Source organism: Oryza sativa, chromosome 1 (genome assembly GCF_034140825.1).
Source record: "Oryza sativa Japonica Group chromosome 1, ASM3414082v1".
In the NCBI taxonomy this organism is placed as follows: domain Eukaryota; kingdom Viridiplantae; phylum Streptophyta; class Magnoliopsida; order Poales; family Poaceae; genus Oryza; species Oryza sativa.
This window is the reverse complement of record NC_089035.1, coordinates 25,459,312-25,482,236: the sequence shown is the minus strand read 5'-3', so window position 1 is coordinate 25,482,236 and position 22,925 is coordinate 25,459,312. Positions and strand designations below refer to the sequence as shown.

General features: G+C 43.9%; 2 protein-coding genes across 2 annotated transcripts; one reads left to right on the top strand and one right to left on the bottom strand.

The window, feature by feature from the left end:
* The first annotated feature begins 1,788 nt into the window (after positions 1 to 1,788).
* Positions 1,789 to 4,241, top strand: LOC4326679 (polygalacturonase). The gene is made up of 3 exons (XM_015765802.3): positions 1,789 to 2,293; positions 2,409 to 2,939; positions 3,538 to 4,241. The coding sequence occupies exons 1-3, from the start codon at positions 1,790 to 1,792 to the stop codon at positions 3,757 to 3,759; spliced, it is 1,257 nt and encodes a 418-aa protein (XP_015621288.1). The 5' UTR covers position 1,789; the 3' UTR covers positions 3,760 to 4,241.
* Positions 4,095 to 8,896, bottom strand: LOC4326678 (uncharacterized). The gene is made up of 15 exons (XM_015765801.2): positions 8,567 to 8,896; positions 8,178 to 8,299; positions 7,992 to 8,080; positions 7,865 to 7,900; positions 7,346 to 7,445; positions 7,147 to 7,189; positions 6,974 to 7,068; positions 6,677 to 6,735; positions 6,100 to 6,599; positions 5,941 to 6,022; positions 5,284 to 5,849; positions 5,058 to 5,193; positions 4,901 to 4,963; positions 4,541 to 4,771; positions 4,095 to 4,431 (listed from the first exon to the last, which is right to left on the bottom strand). Exons 1-15 carry the CDS (start codon positions 8,767 to 8,769, stop codon positions 4,318 to 4,320), a joined length of 2,439 nt encoding a protein of 812 aa, XP_015621287.1. The 5' UTR covers positions 8,770 to 8,896; the 3' UTR covers positions 4,095 to 4,317.
* Between the last annotated feature and the right edge of the window lie 14,029 nt (positions 8,897 to 22,925).

Below are 22,925 nucleotides of genomic sequence, written 5' to 3'. Positions count from 1 at the left end.
GAGTAAATTGCACCCACGGTGTATCAATTGTCAGGTGGGTGTGCAATTTGATGCAATAACTTGAGAAATAAGCGTTCTAATGTAATAACTTGGCACGTATGTGCAATTTAGTATAAGAGTTTTTATAAGTGATCGCATAAAATACAGCAACTTGCAAGATATGTGCAAATTTGATATAATAAATTAAGAAGTTATGCGACAACTTAATTATTTGGAGCACTTTTTTTTATACATATTCAATTTTTAAGTACTTATTTTGACGATATACTTGTGGATTTGTATAAGCACATTCATATTTTTTATCCTCATAACTAATGACTAAAAGTGAATTAAACATCTAATTATTATAGTTCGGTTGAGATTTAGAAAGGTGAAGGAAACAGAAATTCTTAAAGGTAATTAGATGTGCGGTATAATTCTTAAAGATTAAATTCAATATGATAAAGTAATATCCGTAGGATTGCTATGTAATGGCATATTGACATCGTAAAGAAAACTCACATAGCATATGTTTAGCCAAGTTGATGCACAAAAATACTAAATTGTCAAGTTTTTGTACTAGAACGCATCCATTTGTCAAGTTGTTGCACTCGGACGTTCAAGTCTCAAGTTCTTGCACTTTATCGCACCCACATGCCAAGTTGTTATATGGTGGGTGTAATTTACACAATAAATTAAGATGTATTAACATGTGATATATTACTATACCAACATCTAACTTAAAATTCAATTTCTACATATTAAAAAAATAAATTTGACTATTAATATACGTTAACTAATTGTTATTTAATTTATTTTTTTCGTTACAACATGTAGAAGTTGAATTTTAAGTTGCATGTTTGTGAAGATATATCACATATCAGTACGCCTACTTAATGTTTTTTCAAATTTTTTCATAATTGTTTAAGTGATATACAAACAACAAGCGAATATCCCCTCGAGAATTTAGAATAATTTCCCCCAGTCTACCCTCAATCCCATCTCCCCTATATTCTTCCCCAATCCGGGCGACTGAGCTCAGAGGCAGTTGCACATCACTACGTCACCTCCCAAAATGATCCTAGTAATTTCCTAATCCATTTGGCTATTGGTGCGGCCGCCTAGTCCTGCAGTTTTATTAGGAATAGCAATTCCGTTTATTAAACTCCCCCGCACGAGTGACGAGATGCCGCTGCGCCTTGCTTCTCCGTGAAACAACCCCCGGCATGACTCCCCAGCGATACGTCCACACACACATACCACAAGTAGAGTTCCAAACTTGCCATATTTCCCGGTTGCTGATCATCAATCATCACTTCATCAGCGCATACGTCCGGGACGTGGATGGGAATTTGAAGCTTCGCTACATTCCACCCTGTTTCTCGCCTCTTGTCCCCTGCATCAACGCGACGACACGCCCAAATCTCTATCTGCTAACGCGATGCTACTCCTCCCGTTCTCCTGAACTCATCAGGCCAGGGCCAGCCACGCATGTGAGTTGCAGCCGCCAGTCAAGCCCAGGTTTCGGCTGCACTGCATGGATCGAGCCCGACTGCCGCAAGCAATCTCCTGACCAACACTACCACATGCCGACTTCGCCGCAAACCGCCCCGGCTAGCTAGTAGTAACATGGTGTCACGTTCGCGATGGGAGCTAGTGGCTGCGACTTTGGACTTCGTTACTGCAATCTCGCCAGGATTCTGGGGAAATCCGTTACGTGACAGTTGACACGCACCGCAACCTAGCACGCACAGTTCACATTCAGTTGCACCTCGAGCTCTATAAATGGCGTGATGCAGCGAAGCGAAATATGTCAGTAGCTAGCAGCGATCCGATAAGTGATAATTTAGTGGTGTTTTCACGCATGGCTCGGTGCAGCGTCTCCCGTGTTGTCTTGTTGCTCTTGTGTTGCATGCATCTGTCGGCTGCAGCTGCAGGAGCAGCAGTGTACAACGTCGAGAGTTACGACGCGAGACCTGACGGCCGGACGGACGCGTCCAGGGCATTGGCGTCCGCCTGGTCCGCCGCATGCCGGTCGCCGGAGCCGGCCACCGTGTACGTGCCAGACGGCGAGTTCTTTGTCAGCCACTCGGCCTTCGCTGGCCCGTGTTCCGGCGGCAGGATGACGGTCCAGATCGACGGCACGCTGGTCGCACCGTCCGGTTACACCGGCAGTGCCAGCTCTGGCGGGGAGTGGATTGTGTTCGACCACGTCGACGGCCTCACCGTGTCCGGCGGCACCCTCGACGGCCGCGGTGAGTCGCTGTGGGCGTGCAAGGCGGCCGGCCACGGCGGCTGCCCGGACGGCGCAACAGTACGTACATACTACAGCGCACAGTGTACTGATGAGCTTAATTGCAGGGAAACTTAAAAAACATTTTTGTGTTAAACCGACGTGTGTTGATGTCGACGTGGTGCGTGGCGTGCAGTCGATGAAGGTGCTGAACTCGAGGGACGTGGTGATAAGCGGGGTCAAGTCGGTGAACAGCGAGCTGTACCACGTCGTGATCGACGGGTGCGAGGGCGTGGCGGTGCAGGACGCCCGGATCGTGGCGCCCGGGAGCAGCCCCAACACGGACGGCATCCACGTGCAGTCGTCGTCCGCGGTCACCATCACCGGCGCCAGCATCCAGACCGGCGACGACTGCATCTCCGTCGGCCCCGGCACCTCCAACCTCCGCGTCGAGCACGTCAGCTGCGGCCCCGGCCACGGCATAAGCATCGGGAGCCTGGGGAAGGAGAGCGAGGAGGGCGGGGTGGAGAACGTGACGGTGAGCGGCGCGGCGTTCGTGGGCACGGAGAACGGGCTGCGGATCAAGACGTGGGGGCGGGCGGCGCGCTCGGGGGCGTACGTGCGCGGCGTCGTCTTCGAGCACGCGCTCATGCGCGACGTGAGCAACCCCATCATCATCGACCAGAGCTACTGCCCCAACGACGGCGGCCAAGGCTGCCCCCATCAGGTACCGTACGCGCCGCCGCCAACACATCGTATCCCATCGCCGTCGTGTCTAATGAGGAGGTGTTTAGATAGGGGTGTAAAGTTTTAATGTGTCACATCAGGTATTATATAGAATGTCACATCTGAGTAGTACCCCAAGGTCCTGGGTTCAAATCTCTTATGGAGCGAATTTCAGATTGGGTTGTTTGCGGGGCTAAGTTCCCTATTTCAATGGCCGTATATATCAGTTGAATGTAGAGGCCGGGTAAAAAATACTCTTCTCTAAAAAAAATATAAAAAAAATTATATAGAATGTCACATAGGATGTTTGGGCTAGTATAAAAGAACTAATTACAGAATCCAACAGTAAACCGTGAAACGAATTTATTTAGCCTAATTAATTTATCATTAGCAAATGTTAATTGTAGCACCATATTATCAAATCATAGAGCAATTAGGTTTAAAAGAATCGTCTCGTAAATTAATCGCAATCTGTGCAATTAGTTATTTTTTAGCCTATATTTAATATTTCATGCAGGTGTTCAAACGTTCGTTGTGACATAATATAAAATTTTTGTGTGGGAACTAATCAAGGGCATGAGTTGTTTTTTTTCTTGCAGAGCTCCGACGTGCAGATCAGCGGGGTGACGTACACCGACATCCAGGGTTCGTCGGCGTCGCAGGTGGCGGTCAAGTTCGACTGCAGCGCGAGCAAACCCTGCAGCGGGCTCGGCCTGCAGGACATCAAGCTCACGTTCGACGGCGGCAAGCCGGCGGAGGCGACCTGCCAACACGCCGACGGCACGGCCTCCGGTGTCCTCATGCCTCCCAGTTGCCTGTAACGCTTTACCGCCAAATTGGAGAAACAATTCTTGTAAACCGAGTACTCACTATTTACACATGGACGAAGATACAACGGATAGTATAGTGAATTAGTGATATTAACAAGATATTTGATTCGGTCCAACAAAAAACGGATAGTATAGTGAATTAGTGATATTAACAAGATATTTGATTCGGTCCAATAAAAAGTACCTCGACGTACCGGTAGTCCGGTAACTCACAGTACTAGATCCAACGATCGGAAATAATTTGGTACCGTGAGGTCCTGTACCTCGAGGTACTTTTTGTTGGACCGGAGCAAATCTCTATTAAGAAACTTCAACGATTCCAGCTCTAATCAGTAATCGACCAATTGTATTCCCGAATCAAGAAGGTTCAGCATTATTATTCAATAAATCAACTAGGGAATGACAATCAAATTATCGGGTCTGACGACTACTACTCCTAAATGCCTCTTTTTTCCCTATGTTCTTCTCTGCTTCAGTACATCCAGTCATCCGGGGGCCAGATGCCAACCACAAACACTACAAATGTATATACAAGTAATGAATTCTTCACTACAAGAAGTATGTCAGTTGCTCCCGCTTCCTCGACCCGCCTTTGCCGTAGAGCTCATTCCATTCCTTGATCTGATTCATCACAACGCCTTCGCTAGCGAAGCTAGCGGCGACCTGCATAGTGTTCAATGCGCAACAGCTTAGCAATATGTTCTTGCTGTGAAAAGGATAGCTAAGATAAGTACATTGCGTGTGTATCATGAAGAATCCGTCAGTGACTTACTTCATCCTTTGCCTTTCTCAAGTCCTCCATGTTTAGCGGTCTCAGGGTAGTCTCTCCAGCATCGCCTTTGTCTGATTTATCTTTCTTGTCAGCAGGCTTGTCTTTCTTACCTTCCTTGTTGTCAAGCTTGTCCTTTTCAGTCTTACTATCCGAACTTTTTGTCCCGTTTTCTTGAATTTTGGTCTTTTCTTTTGGTTCTTGCTTCGTTTCTGGTGCAGTTTCCTTCTTGACCTGGAGAATCAAAATTGCCATTAGTCACTGTGAGATGATGATTCGCTTTATCAAGCACCCGGTAATGGAGTTTGCAGGTTTCATCAGGGAAAAGTTAAATTATAGTTATCCGTTCCTCTTGGGTCTTACCTTGTTCTTTTCTTTCTGAAGTAGCTCTCTGACAGGATGATAAGCTGCCGTCACGCAAATATTCTGAAGAAAAAAAAGTACAGATTTAATATTTCAGAGAGTGACGACTGAATAAATCTTCTTTATAATACCAAAAGTCCAAAAGCAGTGTACAGACCTTCAAGTCACTGCTGGTGTATCCTTCAGTCATTTTGGCAAGCTCCTTGAAATCAATATTTTCAACCGTCTCTTTCGACAACAATGTCTTCAGAATCAGCTCTCTACTCTCCAACGTTGGGAGGCCGACCATGATTCTATTTAACACAAATGACTCATAAAAAAACTCATCTAGAGAAGCTGAATTTAATCAAATAGAAGTTTAGATACACATAAACGAAACATACCTGTGCTCAAATCTCCTTATCACCGCATCATCAAGGTCAAAGGGCCTGTTCGTTGCAGCAAGGACTAATATCCTTTCGTTGGACTTAGACAAGAGTCCATCCCAGTGAGCCATGAACTCATTTTTTACTCTGCGGGATGCCTCATTTTCGCTATGGTTATCTCGTTTCCCTAGCATGCTGTCTACCTCATCGATGAAAATGATTGCTGGTGCAAGTTTAGCAGCAAGGCTGAATAAGGCTTGGATGCACTTCTCAGACTCCCCGTACCATTTTGATGTCATACTAGCCATAGAGATGTTCAAGAAGCTAGCTCCTGCTGCGTTTGCTAGGGCCTTGGCGAGCATTGTTTTCCCCGTACCAGGTGGCCCAAACAGCAGAACGCCCTTGCATGGCTTCAAGAGACCACCTTTGAAGAAATCAGGTCGTTGAAGAGGAAGCATGACAAGCTCGTGAAGGCATTCTTTGATATCAGCCAGTGCTCCAATGTCATCAAATGTCACTCCTATTTCATTGGCTGGTATAACCGTTGGTCGGATCTTCTTTTCATACTCATTGTCTGGAACGACCTGTAAGTTAAGAATAGCAAAATTTTAAACATGTAATTAAACTAGGAAAATTACTTAATTATAACTTATTGTAGTTGAAACAATGTATTACCATCTCTGTCTCATCCTTTGCTTCCACTGTATCTTTCCCAAGGTCGTTGCTCTCTTGGAATATGCGTAATCCATGGGATAAGCTGTGAAAGTGCCATGTTAGCAAAAGCGAGATAAAGCAACAATGGACCACCTCAAACTCAAAGTAAATTTAGCTAACCTCTCCGAAGATATGACAAGATTCCCGTTTCTGTATTTAGGGTTCTTGTTATTCATCAGATGGTAAGAGACAGATGGGGTTATAATTTCTTCTAAGTAAGCCACAATGATTTTACAATCATCATCTGCATTGATCGAGCTCAAATCTTCACACTCAAGATTGTTTTCTGCGAGCACTTCCGCGATGTAGTTTTGAACGACTTGATTATTGTTATTATTCGAATCTTCCTCCATCTGGGTCTTCCATTTCTCAAGAAGGACCTTGTCTTTGGGAGGCTTTGTCTCCAGAATACAAGGGAAAAGAGCACACACAGATTCTTCAATATCTTCTCTATCCTCATCATCATCGAGGAATTGTGAACCAATCACGATTACCCGTCCAGATAGTTTTTTCAACATTTTCTGAAACATACAGTATGCTTTTTCTGAACTTCCAAGCAAGTCATCAACATCCCTTATGTAAAGAATGACTGGACTGATTTCAGAAGCAGAAACTATAATCTGCAAAAGCCATCCAATATCAGCTTGTACAAATAGGGCACGTAAATTTGGACTATACTGCTGAATAACTGAGTTACCTTGTAAAGGGATTGTATGAGAACCTTCTCATTCAAACTCCAGCATGGTTTAACTGATGCTGCATCAAAAGAGAGGGTGATCTACAGATAGCTAAAAACTAGGCAGGTTAGGATAACTGCAGATTTCAGTTGGAGGAACCCTCATGGGCAGGCACATTTGAATATACAGGTAAATGAGGATGTTGGGTTGTCTGAAACTAGTTGAAGCTGGCAACATATGCATTATACATCTAATGTGCACATGTGCAATTGGGGCATAAATAAACAAGAGAGCATAAAAAAATGGATTTCACTCACCAAGGTATTTAGAAGATTCGGGATCATGGTCCTTCTCGGGAGGTACCAAGGATAACTGAACCCGTACTGAAGGTGTGTTATGAGGACAACAAGTGCTGCAAAAGCAATAGCATAAAATGCTCAGAAAATCAATATCTAATACCTCTAGTTGCATATCCAGGCAGAGATATTACCTAGTCCTGAGATCAAGGATGCCTGTTTCACGGCTCAATGGTCCTACATTAGTGTTTCATGAAGACACAGTCAGAACATCAGAAAAGTTGGAGCATGGGCATCGCTTCAAAATCATGATTGAGAGAAAGAAGGATAAAGCATTGCAGAAAGTAAACAGGCAAAGAAACGGTGAGTGCACAACAGGAAGAAACAGGGTACCTGTTCCAGTTGGTTCTTCCTTCTTGCGAAACAGATTGAAAGCTCCAACCAAACTAGACACTCTATCGAAGGCTGCCTCTGTCATGGATCTCTCACGGGTCTGTGTTATGAACAGATCAGAATTGATTAGGTAAATCATCAGACAAATCCACGCCACTTCACAAAATTGTAACAAATGCTCCTGTTCGAAAAAAACTGCACATTCAGCAACTCTACTAGCTAAATTGTTCAGTGTGGACAGAGTAGACTAGGTTCTATCCTCCTCAAGTACCCCGTTTAAGTTGTGCAGAGGCCGGAATCGTAAAACGCTATTCCATAATCTAAAGAAAAGTACCCATTGTTTCAACAGGGACACCATGTTTTACTTTGACTCATTAAGGAAAAAAAAAAGGCCAAACTGATAAACAGAAATGAAAATCCTGAATTTCCCATGTCGCTTGGTATATCAACCAAATGTGCTATACAAGATGGAACTACCAGTTACCACCTAGAAAAAGAAGGCAGAAATAGGATACAGACCTGTGTATTGCTTGGACCGCCGTACTTATGATGGAGCTGCAATGGCAATCGGGAAAAGAACAGTTTAGGATCATAAGAGGCCAGGGCGACAACAAAGCTAAAATTTCTCAAATTGCATCTAACTGACCTTGCACGCGAAGTCGATGACATCGAGCAGCAGCAGGCGAGCACTGAACTGGTTTGCGAGAGCCTTCGCGAGCGACTGAAGGTACGCCTCTGCAACAGAGAAACAGCGGCTGTGAGAAAAAAAAAAGATCGCGCTTTTGGCGAAAACGAACAACGCACATTGCGGTTCAGGAAGCGGAGGGCGAACCTGATGGGCCGCAGAGCAGTATGGTGCGGCTGGACGCGGAGAGGACGCGGATGTGATTGGGCAGGATCGTTGGGCTCAGATGCACGAACGCCGTGCTGGTGAGGGCCAGCTTCGACTGCTCGCTGCAAGAAAACCATGGGAAACACATGCTCAATTAGCCGCCCTTCACCAAACACCGCATTGATTTCTACTGACGACGCAACGCGTATCCATGGGATCAGTAATTAAATCATGTGATCCTACCCGAAATATACCAGCAAAGTCATAAACTAATCGATAAAGCTACCGGTCAAAATAAGGGAAAAAAAGGTTTGGTTTTTTTTTTCCTTCTCCCACATTGGATTGGGGGGTTTTTGGCTCTGAGGATTCGCATCGACGACGGGACGAACCTGAGGTAGTACGGGAAGTCGTCGAAGGAGACGCCGACGTCGCGGCCGTCCACCACCAGACACCGCAGCTCCGCCTCCACCTCCGCCGCCGTGGCGCCGCCGCCAGTCGCCAACCCGGTCAGCCGCGACGAGACGAGGCCGATGCCGACCCCCACCCCGACGCCCACCCCCACGGCCGACGCGATGATGCTCCCGTGCTCCATGTGTCCTCCTCGTTCCTCCTCCCGCCGCCGCCGCCGCCGCCGACACGACGACCACACCTACGCGGAAGCCGACTTCGACAGCGGCATGCAAAACTTTCAGGGGCGCGGATTCGGTACGGGTGCGATCGAACGGCACAGACACGGAGGGGCGGTATTTATAGAGAGGAGGGTTGGAGAGAGTTCGGGTCGGTCCCGTCGCGTCGCGGCCAGGATCGAGCCGAGCGAGCCCACGGCACGGGGCACGGCGGCGTCACGGGGCAGGAGGGGGTGGTGCCGATTGGGATTGGGACGCCTCGCGGATGCCGATGCCGACGCGGATTTGGCCCAAAAAAAAGAGGGGTGAAATTTCCGGTGCACAAACACCTCTCGGCGGCGGAATCTCGTTGTCGCGGATCGAGTGGCCGATTCCTATTGTTTATTTCTATTATTTCGCTATACTAGATAGACTTGGTCTATGTGTAAAACTCAAGTCTATGTAAAATTCTCCTTTCATCACTAGGGTAAAAGTAGCACCTTTTTTTTCTCCGCCTTGTAACTCCGTCATGCCGTCATTCGATTCCCTCTGGGTTTTTTTTTTCTTTTTAATGCTTTCTGATTTGGCCGAATGTTAACGGTGACAGAATAGTTGTACGCTTTAGCACCACGGCAGATTGGCGAAAGGCGTGTGACACTTGGGCCTTGGGCTGTCAACACCACCAATAGCAGAGACGCGTGGGGGCGGCGGTATTGATGGATGTCATGAGATCATGGTTTTTGCCGAGTTGGGGACCACTAGTTCGCTTCTCGCTTCCTTTTCGAGCGTAACGCAGACAAACGTGCATCACGGCTGGTGTTTGAAGGTTGCGAGATTTCCCTTTCTTGCTATAACGTCTTTGGATGGTTGTATCAAGACTATTATGTGACACTGATTCTTATTCATCGAAAGTTCGAAACTACCGTTGGTTCCACACTTCCACTGTTTAACCACGGCGGGAGCAGGAGCGACCCAGCCCAGAGACAAGTCCCGAGCCAGCCTATGCTAATTTCTCAGGGTAATTCTAGGCAGAGGTATCTTCCTTGTAACTATGAGGGTGTTTGGGAGAGGTACTAATAGTCCCTCTCTCCAAAAAAATAAGTCCCTAGATTTAGTCCCTCTCTCCCAAACACTCTCTATATATCTCAACATGACATGATGAGTAGTCGGACTTCTGATCCTATTCAAAAACATCGGACGGTGTTTCATGGTTTCTTCGAATTGTGTTAGCATCGATGGCAAGGGGTGCTCCCTGTGCACCATCTTTTTCTGAGGCAGACATTGTGTCCCTTTCTTAAGAATCAGTGGACGACATGGCATGATCCACATGGCGGTGGACCCACGACGAGGTCCAATCATAACCATGACTAGTCGAGCGTGTCTGAAGAAGACCACCGAGCAATATGGCGATGCGACCCTTTTGTCACGTCATTGGGCTTACCACCCCTAGACTCTCGATGGTTGAATAGCTAGCTCGCTCAATGGTCTCCCTCAGCCACACCTAGTTAGTCATGGTTATGGTTGGATCTTACCATGGGCCCATTATTTGCGTGGACCACATCGTATGTCAATCACTATTAAAGAGATGCAAATTCTGTCACTCTCAGATAAATAAGAGATGAACATTACATATCTATGCCTGTGAAGCTGACATACACGCTATTTTTTAATCATCTATCGTCATGGATAGCCGCAAACCTATACAATAACCCCTGTGTATGCATGGATGAACTTCATTTCACTTCCGTATTTGTTGATCTAATAATGACACTACAGTTGCCCATGACATCATCATTATTTTTTTTTACCATGCATGACATCACTATTTCACTAAGATGATGTTTAATAGAGCTCCTGGGTGGGTCGGGGGCTTTACCACAGGATGAGGACATGAGAACTGTGGCAAATTACGCCGACAGGATGGGATGGCCACTATGAAGGGAAAAGGTGAGGAGGGCATGGCTAGTGTGCTTCTCGATGTGATTAACGGCTAAGCTAATATAACGTGAATGGCATTTAAGAAGAAATTTTAAAACAGTGGCGACCAGATAAGAATACTACTCCCGATAATATAACAACCTAAAATCAGGTGAAACATTTCAGAGTACAATGAATTTAGTCACGAGCTTGTCAATATTCATTGTATTATAAGGTAGTGTTTGGTTTTGGGACTATGTGGGATGGGATAGAACCATCCCTGATTTTTGAGTTGGGATGATTCCACTTACATGTTTGGTTTGTAGGATGGGATGATCCTAAATTTTTGTTTGGTTGAAGGGACGAGGGGATCAACGATCACCTGATTTGCCCCCACAGTCCTCCCCATCGCCGGAGGAAGAGCAAGAGGAAGAGCTGGCAGCGAGCAAGAGCAAGAGCAGGAAGAGAACCATGGCTTGCTCACCTCCCCATCACCGGATCCGCCGCTGCCCCTCGACCTCCTCCTCGCACTCCGCCGCCGCTCCTCCCTATCGCCGAATCCGCCGCCGCCCTATCGTCGGATCTGCCGCCGCCCCTCAACCTCCTCCTCGCATGCCGCCGCCGCTCCTCCCCATCGCCGAATCCGCCGCCGCAGTCCTCCCCATCGCTGGATCCGTCGCCGCCGCCCTCCCCACCACTGGATCCATCGTCGCCGAGTCCCCCGCCATCGCTGTCGCTGTCGCCCGAGCTGTTTGCCGTTGCTCTCGAGGGCGAGCGCGCGAGTAAGGCGCCGTCACGCCGTTCGCTCGTCCCAGGTGGGACGAGTTCGTCCACCACATTTTCCCGGATCGGTTGGACCCGGATCTGAGAGGAATATTCCTCTCTAGGGACCAACCCATCTTACTCACCCCTCAACCAAACACCCTTAAAAGTGGGTTCGTCCTATCCCATCTCATTATTGCAACTAAACACTACCTAAAATGTTCCATCCGATCCTAAATTGCTATATTATGGGACATAGAGTAGCAACTTTTAGGTCAAAAATAAGAAAGCTTGCCAAGTTTGAGAAGAAAAAGAAAAGATATTTCTCTATTAAATAGTAAAGATAAGAGTTAAATTGTCTCATTAAATTGACTATATTTCAACTGATTAAGTTTTTCTTTGGTGGAACATACCATCTGAATTTAAGTAATAAACTTGATAGTTGACATGAGTACTCGCATTCTGACTTTACCAATCTTAAGACACGGGGTCTAGCACCCTTCCTAGAAAGACCCGAGCTTATTTGGAATGATTTGGGGGGAGGGGGGGAGGGGGGCAAGTAAGGGTAGGGTGTAGTATTCTTCTCTACTCTGCCACTGTTTCTAGCCAATAGAACACATGTGCATACGCATGCGCACATCACACACGCGTGCGCGTGCGCGTGCACGGCAATGATGAGATATGCTAGTGAGCGCCGGTATTAAAGGGTTGTCTCATTTATTACAGGATCTATTAAGGTAAGGTAAGATATGCTAGAGTGTCTGAATTTATACTGATATTTTTAGAAGTAAAAAAGTTGTCTCATTTGTTGCACGATCTATCAATTGTTTAAAGGTTTTCTTTATAGTACTTCCCTAATATATGTCGTTTGAGGTATCACCTATAGAATTTATGGGACCCATCCTTTTGCTTAAGCCAAATGACATATTTGCAAACGAAAATAATGTGTGAATAAAACTTTTATATTTATATATATATATATATATATATATATATATATATATATATATATATATATATATATATATATATATATATATATATATATATATATATATATATATATATATATATATATATATATATATATATATATATATATATATATATATATATATATATATGTTTTTAGCAATTTAAAAGCAAAAGCTGAAAAATAAACTTCGATGAGAAAAACCCCAAAATTATATCGTTGATAATTCAAATTTTGACTGATAAGCATAAGCGAAAAGATGAGGTTATGTACTACCATATAATTATTTTCTATAATATATATCTCGTGATTACCAGTTTGTCACTAGAAACATACTTTTATCTCTTAACACGTACTCTCTTCGTCGCATAAGGAATAGGAAAACTTGAAAATGCGTAGTACACTGTGATTATTACTAGTACCTTAGTCCTTATCCGGTCAGAAACACCAACAAAAAGACATATAAAAGAGAGATAAGTGCGATATTCTGCACAAGCCTCCGACGTGGCAGAGCATGCATGTGGAAACCTTTCCGCAAAAGGCTCCGACGATGATGTACAGACGGACTCCAACATTCACCTCCACCATCCAATGAAGTAACAAATGCAACGAAATTTCGCCTGCAATCATCCATGTTCTTCCATCCCAAGTTTACTTGAGGGATCGGAAGACTTCGTTTGTCGTGTAGGTTTCACATGCGTACACATACACCGAATCCCTATCACCTATCATCACCATCACCCCGATGCTATCCTACAGCCGCCCGGTCGTTTACCTCCTCACCTCTCTTGTGCACGCTAACATACAAGTAGCTTGTTTTAATATTACCCGCGACGACCAGAACACGGCGAGTCAGTCAGTCAACGTGATACGGATGCGATTTTCTCCTGTAGTTGAGTAGAAAAGCTAGGAACAGAGACTAAGTTGGGTGTCGTGTGTGGTGGAGTCCACCATGGATCCATGATGCTAGCGCTGCTTGCTAATCCTGCAACGTTTGTTCGGTGCGTGTCCACGGTTGTTGCCCCGTTGGAGCTTAGCTAGTTGGCGACCACTCGATCGACATCCGATCAGGATGATATGTGTCATACGTGGTCCTGCCTGCCCCTGTAAAACCCCATAGCGGCAAGGGCCATCGACCGACCGGCCGCGTCCGCCGTACGTACTACGTTCGTGCGGCCGGCCTGCCGTCTCCGGCAGGAATTCTCCGCCGCGCGTGGCGGGTGCGCACGTACGTACGGGCGCGGCCGCTGGCGTTGGCATATTGGCATGGTCCATCGCGCGGACGAAACCGAGTCTTCGCTACCGTCGCTGTTGCGGTGGGGCTCGTATACAGTTTTGTGCTCGTTTCTCCCTCCGATCGAGTGCACGTTTCCCGAAGCAACGATCGTCTTTCATTTGGTGGTTGTTGTCATGTTGGGCTCGCAAGTGGGGGCGGCTCTGGGAGATTGTGTTCTCTTGGGCTACAATACGCTGGGCCACCATGAAAGGGAGGTCGGTTTTCCGGTATGGATCCGGACCTGGCCTGGCTGGCCCAGCATGTCATATGGTCCATGGCGCGGTGTGTAGTCCAGCGAAAACCATCACCCACCCATCCACCCACCGCACTTAGGGTTAGGGACGCGCGTTTAGTTAAGAGCCATGTCACTAAGGAACGCGTTAATTAATTTGTTGGTGAACGATTGAAAAGCCATAATAACGATTGCGTTCGGAGTTGCGGTTTGTCTGTATATCCAAATTAAGAGTTTTGTATAGGTTGCGTCAACTAGAGTTTGGTGCCCGCTCGCCTAAATAGATATATAGGTGTCTGTTTAAATGAAGTCAAGCGTCAACAACAAGAAACTGGAGTGTACTCTCTCCCCGTATCAAAATAAACCAATATATCATTGGAGGGAAGTAAAACTTGATGATAATAAAGAGATGCTCCCCTGCGAAATCACGCATGATTGCAGGACGGGATGCTTCAGCACGACATGGAAGCTCCAACTGATTGTCGAGTTCTCGATTTAATTAAACGGAGCACGGGAGCAGGATATCTCCTAACAGGACGGTGGTATATGAGACCGGAAATGGACCCTCTGACTTATTATCCTCTGACTTAGAGTGACTTTTGAATCCACATATTAGTGACACAAGTTAAAAATAAGTAAGTTTGAGGATTTTAATCCCTATTAGACGTGGGACGTTAGCTAGATGCTAACGAACAGTTGATCTCAACTCCTCAAGTCGAAGTCACGGTGTTGTGACTTTGTTATTCCCTCTGCTTGCATCAGAGGATCTGCGTTCACGGCACGCGCGCATGTTCGGCCATGCATGTGTGCACGGTGCAGGCCCTCAGGCCACACGTACGCGGTACGCGTTAACAGCTCGATCGATCGCCGTCGCGTGTGCGGGCCGGACATCTGATTGCGAGGTTGGCGATAGATGGGCCGTGTCCCGTGGGCGTATGTGACGAGATCGCTAATTAGTTTTTTTCCCACCACTTTCCTTTTTTTCTTTTGGCACATATAGTTTTTTTTCAGGTTAATTTAAAGTTTACGCGCCAAAATTTTATAAGTTAAAAGTTTATATATTCGATTCAAATTTAAATTTAAATATTTTTTATATAGAATATATATATATATATATATATTTTATACGTACGAAATTTACGGTATATATTTATAAGTTCTATGCACGTGTATAAGGGTATTATTATTTTTATTTTATTTTCTAACTTGTTTTTTATTAATTTATGGTGCATGAGGAGGAGGAGCGTGGGGGTTAGGGAAGGGAGGGGGGAGGGGGAGGGGGAGGGATCGCTGTGGGTGATCATCCGCCTATTAGCCCTCTCCCGTACGTGAGGCGTGGACTAGTCTCAGCCCGCGCGCTCGTCTCCACGAGTGTTTCGGCAGCTCTAATGTAACAGTCTATACTATAGTAATGGTGGTGTCTATTCTCACATCATTCCTACCATTAACATTTGGCTCCCATAATATATATTATTACACCCTTTGAACAAGTCCTCTCTCATTTCATTATAGGCTCCTCAAATTTTAAAATTATCTACTTGTATAATAAGAAAAATCATAGTACTACTAAGACTAAATAAGTAAGCTAGAAACTTAATTTGTTTTCTGTTGCAACTCACGGACTCTAGGCTTACTAGCTAATTAACGTACCCTTACGTCACGTAGGATCAAGTTATAGTGCTTTCACAGCCTACTATATAGTCCTTAGTTTTTTTAAAAAAATGTGTATTAAAACTTAGTCCATCCTATCTAACCCTTGAATTTTCACTAAAATTTGAGACCTATTTCCACACCCTAAGTACAGTATGCACGCTTGTCCATTCTCCCTACTCATGAGGGAGGGACACAGTAGATAACGGTATCCATGTCGACCCGGTTTAAGACTTAATTGTTTGACTTATGCTTGTGCTTTTAAGCTAAATTTTGAATTTTACAACTTAATTTTAAATTTATTCATTTTCTTATCATAGTTTATTTTACAATATTTATTTTTGAGTCATTAAGAACACGTACACAAAAGTATTACTCGCAAATACTTTTTTATTTGCTAATAAGCTGTTTAGAGCATCACCAACCGTATCTCTATATTCTATCCCCAAATAATTTTTATGGGAATCCTAAATAAAATTTAAGATATAAAAATAGTGTTCCCTCAAACAGACTTGCTAAAACTGACCTCCTAAGAACTAAAAAGTGGACCCATGAAAAATTACCAACTGAAATTGGCTTCTCTCTCCCTCCCATGAGATCATACCAGCCACGCGTCCACTGATCGTGCTAGATCACCGATCGGTGTCGGCCCTCTCTATATGATATAGCATGATCGATCCCATCCAGTGGCGTAGCTACCTAGGTGGCACTGTGGTCCATGGACCACCTAAAAATTTTATCGAGATTAAAACTATAGTATATGTGCTAGTTAATATAATAAAAATTATATAGTGTACTACCTATTAAATTGACCTATTACATATAGATGGACCACCTTTACTCTAAATTCTAGCTACGCCACTATTCCCAACTCCAGTTCCCCTGTAGCTTCCCTTGTTCTCTGCATGTCTTGTGTCTTCTGCTCCTTGCCCTTGCTGGGTAATCTTCATTCCCCTTCAAAGGAACAAGGAAAGATAGCCAAATGCTATGGTCAAAACCTTAACACCTATAGGAAATACATCACCATTTACTTCCTTTAAATATTTGTTGTTATAATATTCTTGTTCAGGCTGCAACTTGCAACCATCAACAGGTCTGCTGTTCCTCCCTGGTCTTTGTCGCCAAAGTTAATTGTTTGATTAATAAGATGCAGCTAGCACAATTGTACTGGTTGATCATACAATTTACTGCAAAATGACATGGCAGTGGGTATAGCCAGCTGCTAGCTATACTATTGACCTTGCTCTAAGTGATTTCATCATCTAAACACCAGCACACATCGCGGTTGGCTAGGAAAGGGAGGAGCCAACCCAACTCGAGAGTCAGGCAGTGGGGCACCAGGCTGATTCACACCGGCGCCTCGAATCGAAGCGGCAGTGGTGCTTGGGGGAGCGATGACGGCTGTCCACTGCCAGGCTTCGGCTGAAGTGCAGTTGCCACCATATCATGCGCCGCCACGAGGAAGAAAAATTGACACTAGGGAATCATGGGGGAGCTACAGACTTATTCCAGCCAGCCACGGGAAGACAATGCTGGTGACGGGATAGATCGACACGGCGGTGTACGAGAGCGCGAAGAGGAGAACATGTCGCCAACCACGCGCGAAGGAGTGAAGTACGATGTATTGGGAGGCAGACCTCGTCCCTAGAAGTGGAGAGCAAACAATCCAGAATCGGGATTTCCAACTATTGGGAGCTTCGCTAGGGACTCTGTTGGAGTCATTTTTTGAACAAAAATCTGATTGGAAATCATATACAGACACTATTGGTGATGCTCTAAACAACGTGACACTTAATAATAGCTTGTCAAGTAGCCTTCTTCCTGGAATAATGCTATCTTTTTCTCGATCGCTTCGTACGTGCCTACCACATAGCTGTTCTAAGAGATACTTAGGTTGTGTTCTTCCCCTATTTTCCCAACCCACATCTCTCATTTTTCGCACGCACGTTTTTCAAACTGTTAAATGGTGTGATTTATAAAAAACTTTCTATATATGAAAGTTGTTTTAAAAAAAATCATATTAATCCATTTTTCAAAAAATATAGTTAATACTTAATTAACCATGCAATAATACGTGCTTTGTTTTGCGTGCCGGGAAGGAAGGGTTCCAGCCTTAGGGTGTGTTCAGAATCCCCCTTTCCCAACTCACCTCTCTACTTTTCCGCGCGTAAGCTTTTCAAACTGTTAAACGATGTGTTTTTTTAAAAAAGTTTCTATACAAAAGTTGCTTAAAAAATCATATTGATTTATTTTTGAAAAAAAGCTAATACTTAATTAATCATGTGCTAATGGACTGCTCCGTTTTCGGTGCAGATATTTTAGTTCCAAACTCCCCACAGCGAACACAGCCTTAGATACTCCTACTCTATATCCATTCAGTTTTTTTTTCTTTTTGAAAACTATAACCATTCGATCAATCAGCGATTCAACGGTTACACGCACAAGTAATAAAGAAAACAACGTACGAGATCTAGTACTGCGTACATACACGGAGTTCCCAAATGTTTGGCGATCTTATCTGGGCCGTGCTTTGTGGACGAGAGCAACTATTCAGATGTACTCTCTTTTTTCTTTTCCTTTGGAATGCCAGTACAAACTTTATATAGCGTGAAGGAATCAATTGGGCTGTGTGGACATGAGTAGATCATGGGCCGTATTCGCCGCACTCTGTTGGTACTGTGGTGCATGGCTCATAAGCTTGCCAGATAGGACAGGTGAGAACGATACGAGACATCACAACTCGATCGCAAGTTGGCGAAACGAACGGTGGAATGGGCATTCGAATTAGAGGTGGAGCATGCGCACTACACTAAAGTGCAATAAGCTCCAAACTAAGTAACAGGCTCATCGTTTGTCCTATACTCCTATATGAAGTCCAGGCGTTGCTAAAAAACAAAATTCAAAACTTAGCTTTGAAGTTGATTTTAGGATGTTTTTCACGTAGTTTTTTATATTACCTTTTAAGTCAATCAATGGTACATATATAAGTAAGTCATTGGTTTCTAATCAACTCATGGCTAATCGATGGGGCTTTTGCCGCGCTGTGCTCGCCTAGTCGCCTTGCCGTTCATGCGTTCACGGTTGGAGCTTTGGTCCGATTGGGTTTCACATCTTTACGCAAGTTAGGTCATGTTTGTTTCAGCTTATAATTATTATAATCTGAATTATTAGAAGTAAGCTGAAACAAACAAATAGCTTATTATCTATAAACTAGATTACTATAATATGATAATCTACTCTAAAAATGTTTTTTTAATTATTGGATGGTTAACAGCTAACAAACATCTAATAAGCCAGAGAAACAAACAGCTAACAATTTATTCTATATCGGCTTATTATAATTCAGCTTATAGTAATTTGGATCAATAATCTAGATTACAATAATTTTAAATTGAAACAAACAGTGCCTTAAATGTAGGGCCGGGTTAAGACGGTTTTAATTATTTGAATCGAATTTGTGGACTCTAAAATCCTCACGTGTAGGACGGTTCTCAAATATGAATTCAGTAAGATCCCAGGACATAGTAGTACTAGTAATTTGTTATTAGGTACTTGAGTTATTTTGTAATTTTTTGAATAAGACGGACAATTAAACGTTATACATAGAAACCCACAACTGCACTTAAAATGAGACGGCGGGAGTAACAAACTCTTTGAAATATTGGAATTTCAAATGTCGATGAAAATTGCCCAAAAACCTGTAAGAGCAAATAAAAATTCAATTAATGTTCCCAGAGGAATCTATTCTGCACGCTAAGAACATATTCTGCACGGTCAGCTCCAGCACAGTGGCACAGCATTTCGCGTAGGCATGAAGTCCTAAAATACTTTAGTATTTTTCATCTTTTAAGACATGACTAAATCTTTTTCATACCCGTTCAGCATGGATAAAAATCAAAGTCTCTAGAATCTTCAAGGCTCCCAAAAGGCACGACGGAAAATAAGCAAAAAGGTGGTAAAAAAAAAGAAGAGGATGCAAGGAAAAAAAATCCTCTTGAACCTCGGAACGTGCCATGTGATGTGGACCGCAACATATTGTGTTCCGTACCGGCGATGTGATTAAGATGGTTTTAGGTCAAAATTAAGGGGCCCATTCCGTCCACTACGTGACGTCCAGATCAGAGGAGATCACGCACCTGTTCTCGTGTTGGCGTCACCACACATGGAAAAGGAGAATACGAGTATCACAGAATAAAAACGAGAGGACTAATAAATAGTTTACTGTTCTAAACATGGTTTATTAGTTCGTGAGTAAATGTAAACAAATATGACCCAGAGAGCATCACTTGTTGGAATTTGGAAAGTGGCTTGACTAGTTAAGAGCTATGACGTGCAGTACTATCGGATTCGTCCAAGTCTCTCTCTCTGTTTTTTTTTTGGGAAAAAAAATGGGGGTAAAATGAGTGTTCGATCTGTAGTACCCACCGTACGCATAGTCGTCAGTGTGTGCTACGCGTGCTACAGCGGAGACTGGAAAGTTGCACGCTCAACCGTGTGACGACCGTAAGTCTTCGGGACCCAGGAAAGTGAATTGGATTACTACATCGATGATGGGAGTCCAGGAAAAATCTGTTCGATAAAAAAGAATTGGCCACTCTCTGTTCGCCAGATTGTATTAGGCAGGTGAATGTAGGTACAAAGCACATATTCCAATCGTACGTATCTGCAACAGCATTACAGGTGCAAAGGTGGTTAGTTCTGGGTAATTTTGTTCGATTGTTCTTCTTTTATCCTTGTAATCAAGTTGCACCGACTGAACAGATATGTACGTAGACCATTATCTAAAGACAAAACAGATAATGTAGACAATGCAATTATTCTGGCCTCTCGATATATGCCTCAATGTACTACCTTGCTGCTAGCGATGGATCTGATTAAAATGATTATTTTGTGCTGTTTGGGAATTCTCGGTGATGCCTCACATCTCATCCATAATAAATTTCTCGGTACTACCTTGCTGCATGCTGAAGTCTGAGTACTATACTCCGTACTTCATAATTCATAAACTTCATTGGCAGATTAGGTCATAGACAGCGAAGCGGTGCGGACTACAGAAACATATACAGAGGACCCATGTCCTATAATCATGCATGAAAGGAACCAATCACTGGTGGAGAAGTGCTTTTTAGTTCCGGTTCGTAACCCCCCTGTAGTCCCGGTTTTCCAACCGGGACTACGAAGCTATCTTTAGTCCTGGTTCAAATCGATCTTTAGTCCCGGTTGCACACCAACCGGGACTAAAGATTTTTTTTCTTTTTTTTCTGTTTTTAATATTGAATATTGATTTCACACCATCCCCTCCCATATCCAAATCATCACATATCACAGAACATCTCCAAATCCTCAAATCCTCAAACAAATCATCTCCAAATACATCACAAACTCTTAAAAAAAATTATATCACAGGGTTCTAAAAAATTCATCACAGATTCACATCTCACACAAAAATGCATCACAGATTCACATCTAAAAAAAAAATCCGGCCGGCGGCCACTGCCGCCTCCCCTCCGCGCCAGCCGGCCGGCGCTGCACCGCCGCCACCCGCCGCCGCGCCGGTCGCCGCCGAGCGGCCCCCCGCGCTGCCGCCGCGCAGGCCGCCTCCGCGCGGGCCCCCGCGCCGGCCGCCCGCCGCCACCGCCGCGCAGGCCACCTCCGCGCCGTCCCCCGCGTCGCCGCCTCCGCGCCGGCCACCCGCCGCTGCCGCGGCGCTGGCACGCTTCTGCACCATGGGTGAAGGAAAAAAAGGAAGGAGAGGAGGGGAGTTAGAGATAAGGAAAGAGATAAGAAGTTAGAGAGGAAAAAAAGAGATAGAGGGAGGAGTTTGTTGTGTGGACGGGAAAAGAGGATCGGTACTATGGATTATATAGTGTGTTTTAATTTTTATTCCCGGTTAGTATCACCAACCGGGACTAAAAATAGGTTTTTAGTCCCGGTTGGTGTTACTAACCGGGACTTAAGATCCTAGGGCCCTGACACGGCCTGACATGGAATCAACCGGGCCTAAAAATGAACTTTAGTCCCGGTTGGAGTTACCAACCGAGACTAAAGATGATTTTTAGTCCCGGTTGGTAACAACAACCGGGACTAAAGATCTTCCTCTTATTAACCGGGACTAAAAATTATTTTTAGTCCCGGTTTTTAATGGAACCGGGACTATTGTGAATTTGGGTCGACCGACCAAAGATGGTTTCTCTACCAGTGAATTTTTAGTCCCGGTTTTTAATGGAACCGGGACTATTGTGAATTTGGGTCGACCGACCAAAGATGGTTTCTCTACCAGTGAATACGAACGGAGTAGACCAACACGAGATAGCATGTGAAGGAAAGGCTAGAGCGCGAGTCGATCACGAACGGCATACTACATCACATTGTTTTTTTGTCCCCGGAAAGAGAAGTGAAAAAAAAAGCGGTAACAATGGTTAAAAAAAGAAAAGAAATTAAAACAGAATGGACGGAAGTTGCTTTAGGGCTTTATTTGTCTAGTCTATATCTACATTTATGTATACTGATATATATCCCACATAGATATATAAGTAGAGCCCGGCCAGAACTATATATATATTTCATACACATGTCACGTAAAGTCGAAGCATATAAGGTCATCATATGCATATATTGGCAAAGGTTAACAAGGTGATATCGCTTTTCTATTCAATTCTACAAGTTGATCTTTTCTACTCTCAAGAAAAAGTTGATCTTTATTTTATTTAGAATTTATCAAGGAAAAGATATGCGGAGCGTTGTGCTTAAAGAAAAAAAAAAGGAGGAGCTTTAATTTCTAGTAGGAGGTTTAGCGCGCTGTCCACTTGTTCAGGGTTCATTTAGGATTTAGATGACTCATGCTTTGTCACAGTGACATGTAATTAAGGTGAGTTCCCCCAATTAACCAAGCAAATTTGTGTTAGATAATGAAATTCATCCATGCTTTACTTAAAAAATATATATAACCAATTATTATAATATAGGTTGCAGGAAGAACGTTTATCAATTACAAAACTACGCGGCTTAATTAAAAAACAAGAAAACTACAAAGCAAATATATATATATATATATATATATATATATATATATATATATATATATATATATATATATATAGACACACACACACACACACTAAAAATACGTGTATGCATGGCATCAGGAACAGGAATCAGGATGCTGAAATATTGGCACAATAAACTATATCTAGTATTTCAGCATGTGACAGTATGACAAGTTTACTTTTGAGAAACTGATTCCTGTATTTAAGCATACGTATGGAAATACAAGTATTTTTAAGGCAACCATACGTGTGTATATTAAGCATTTGAGAAATTATTATTGCTCATA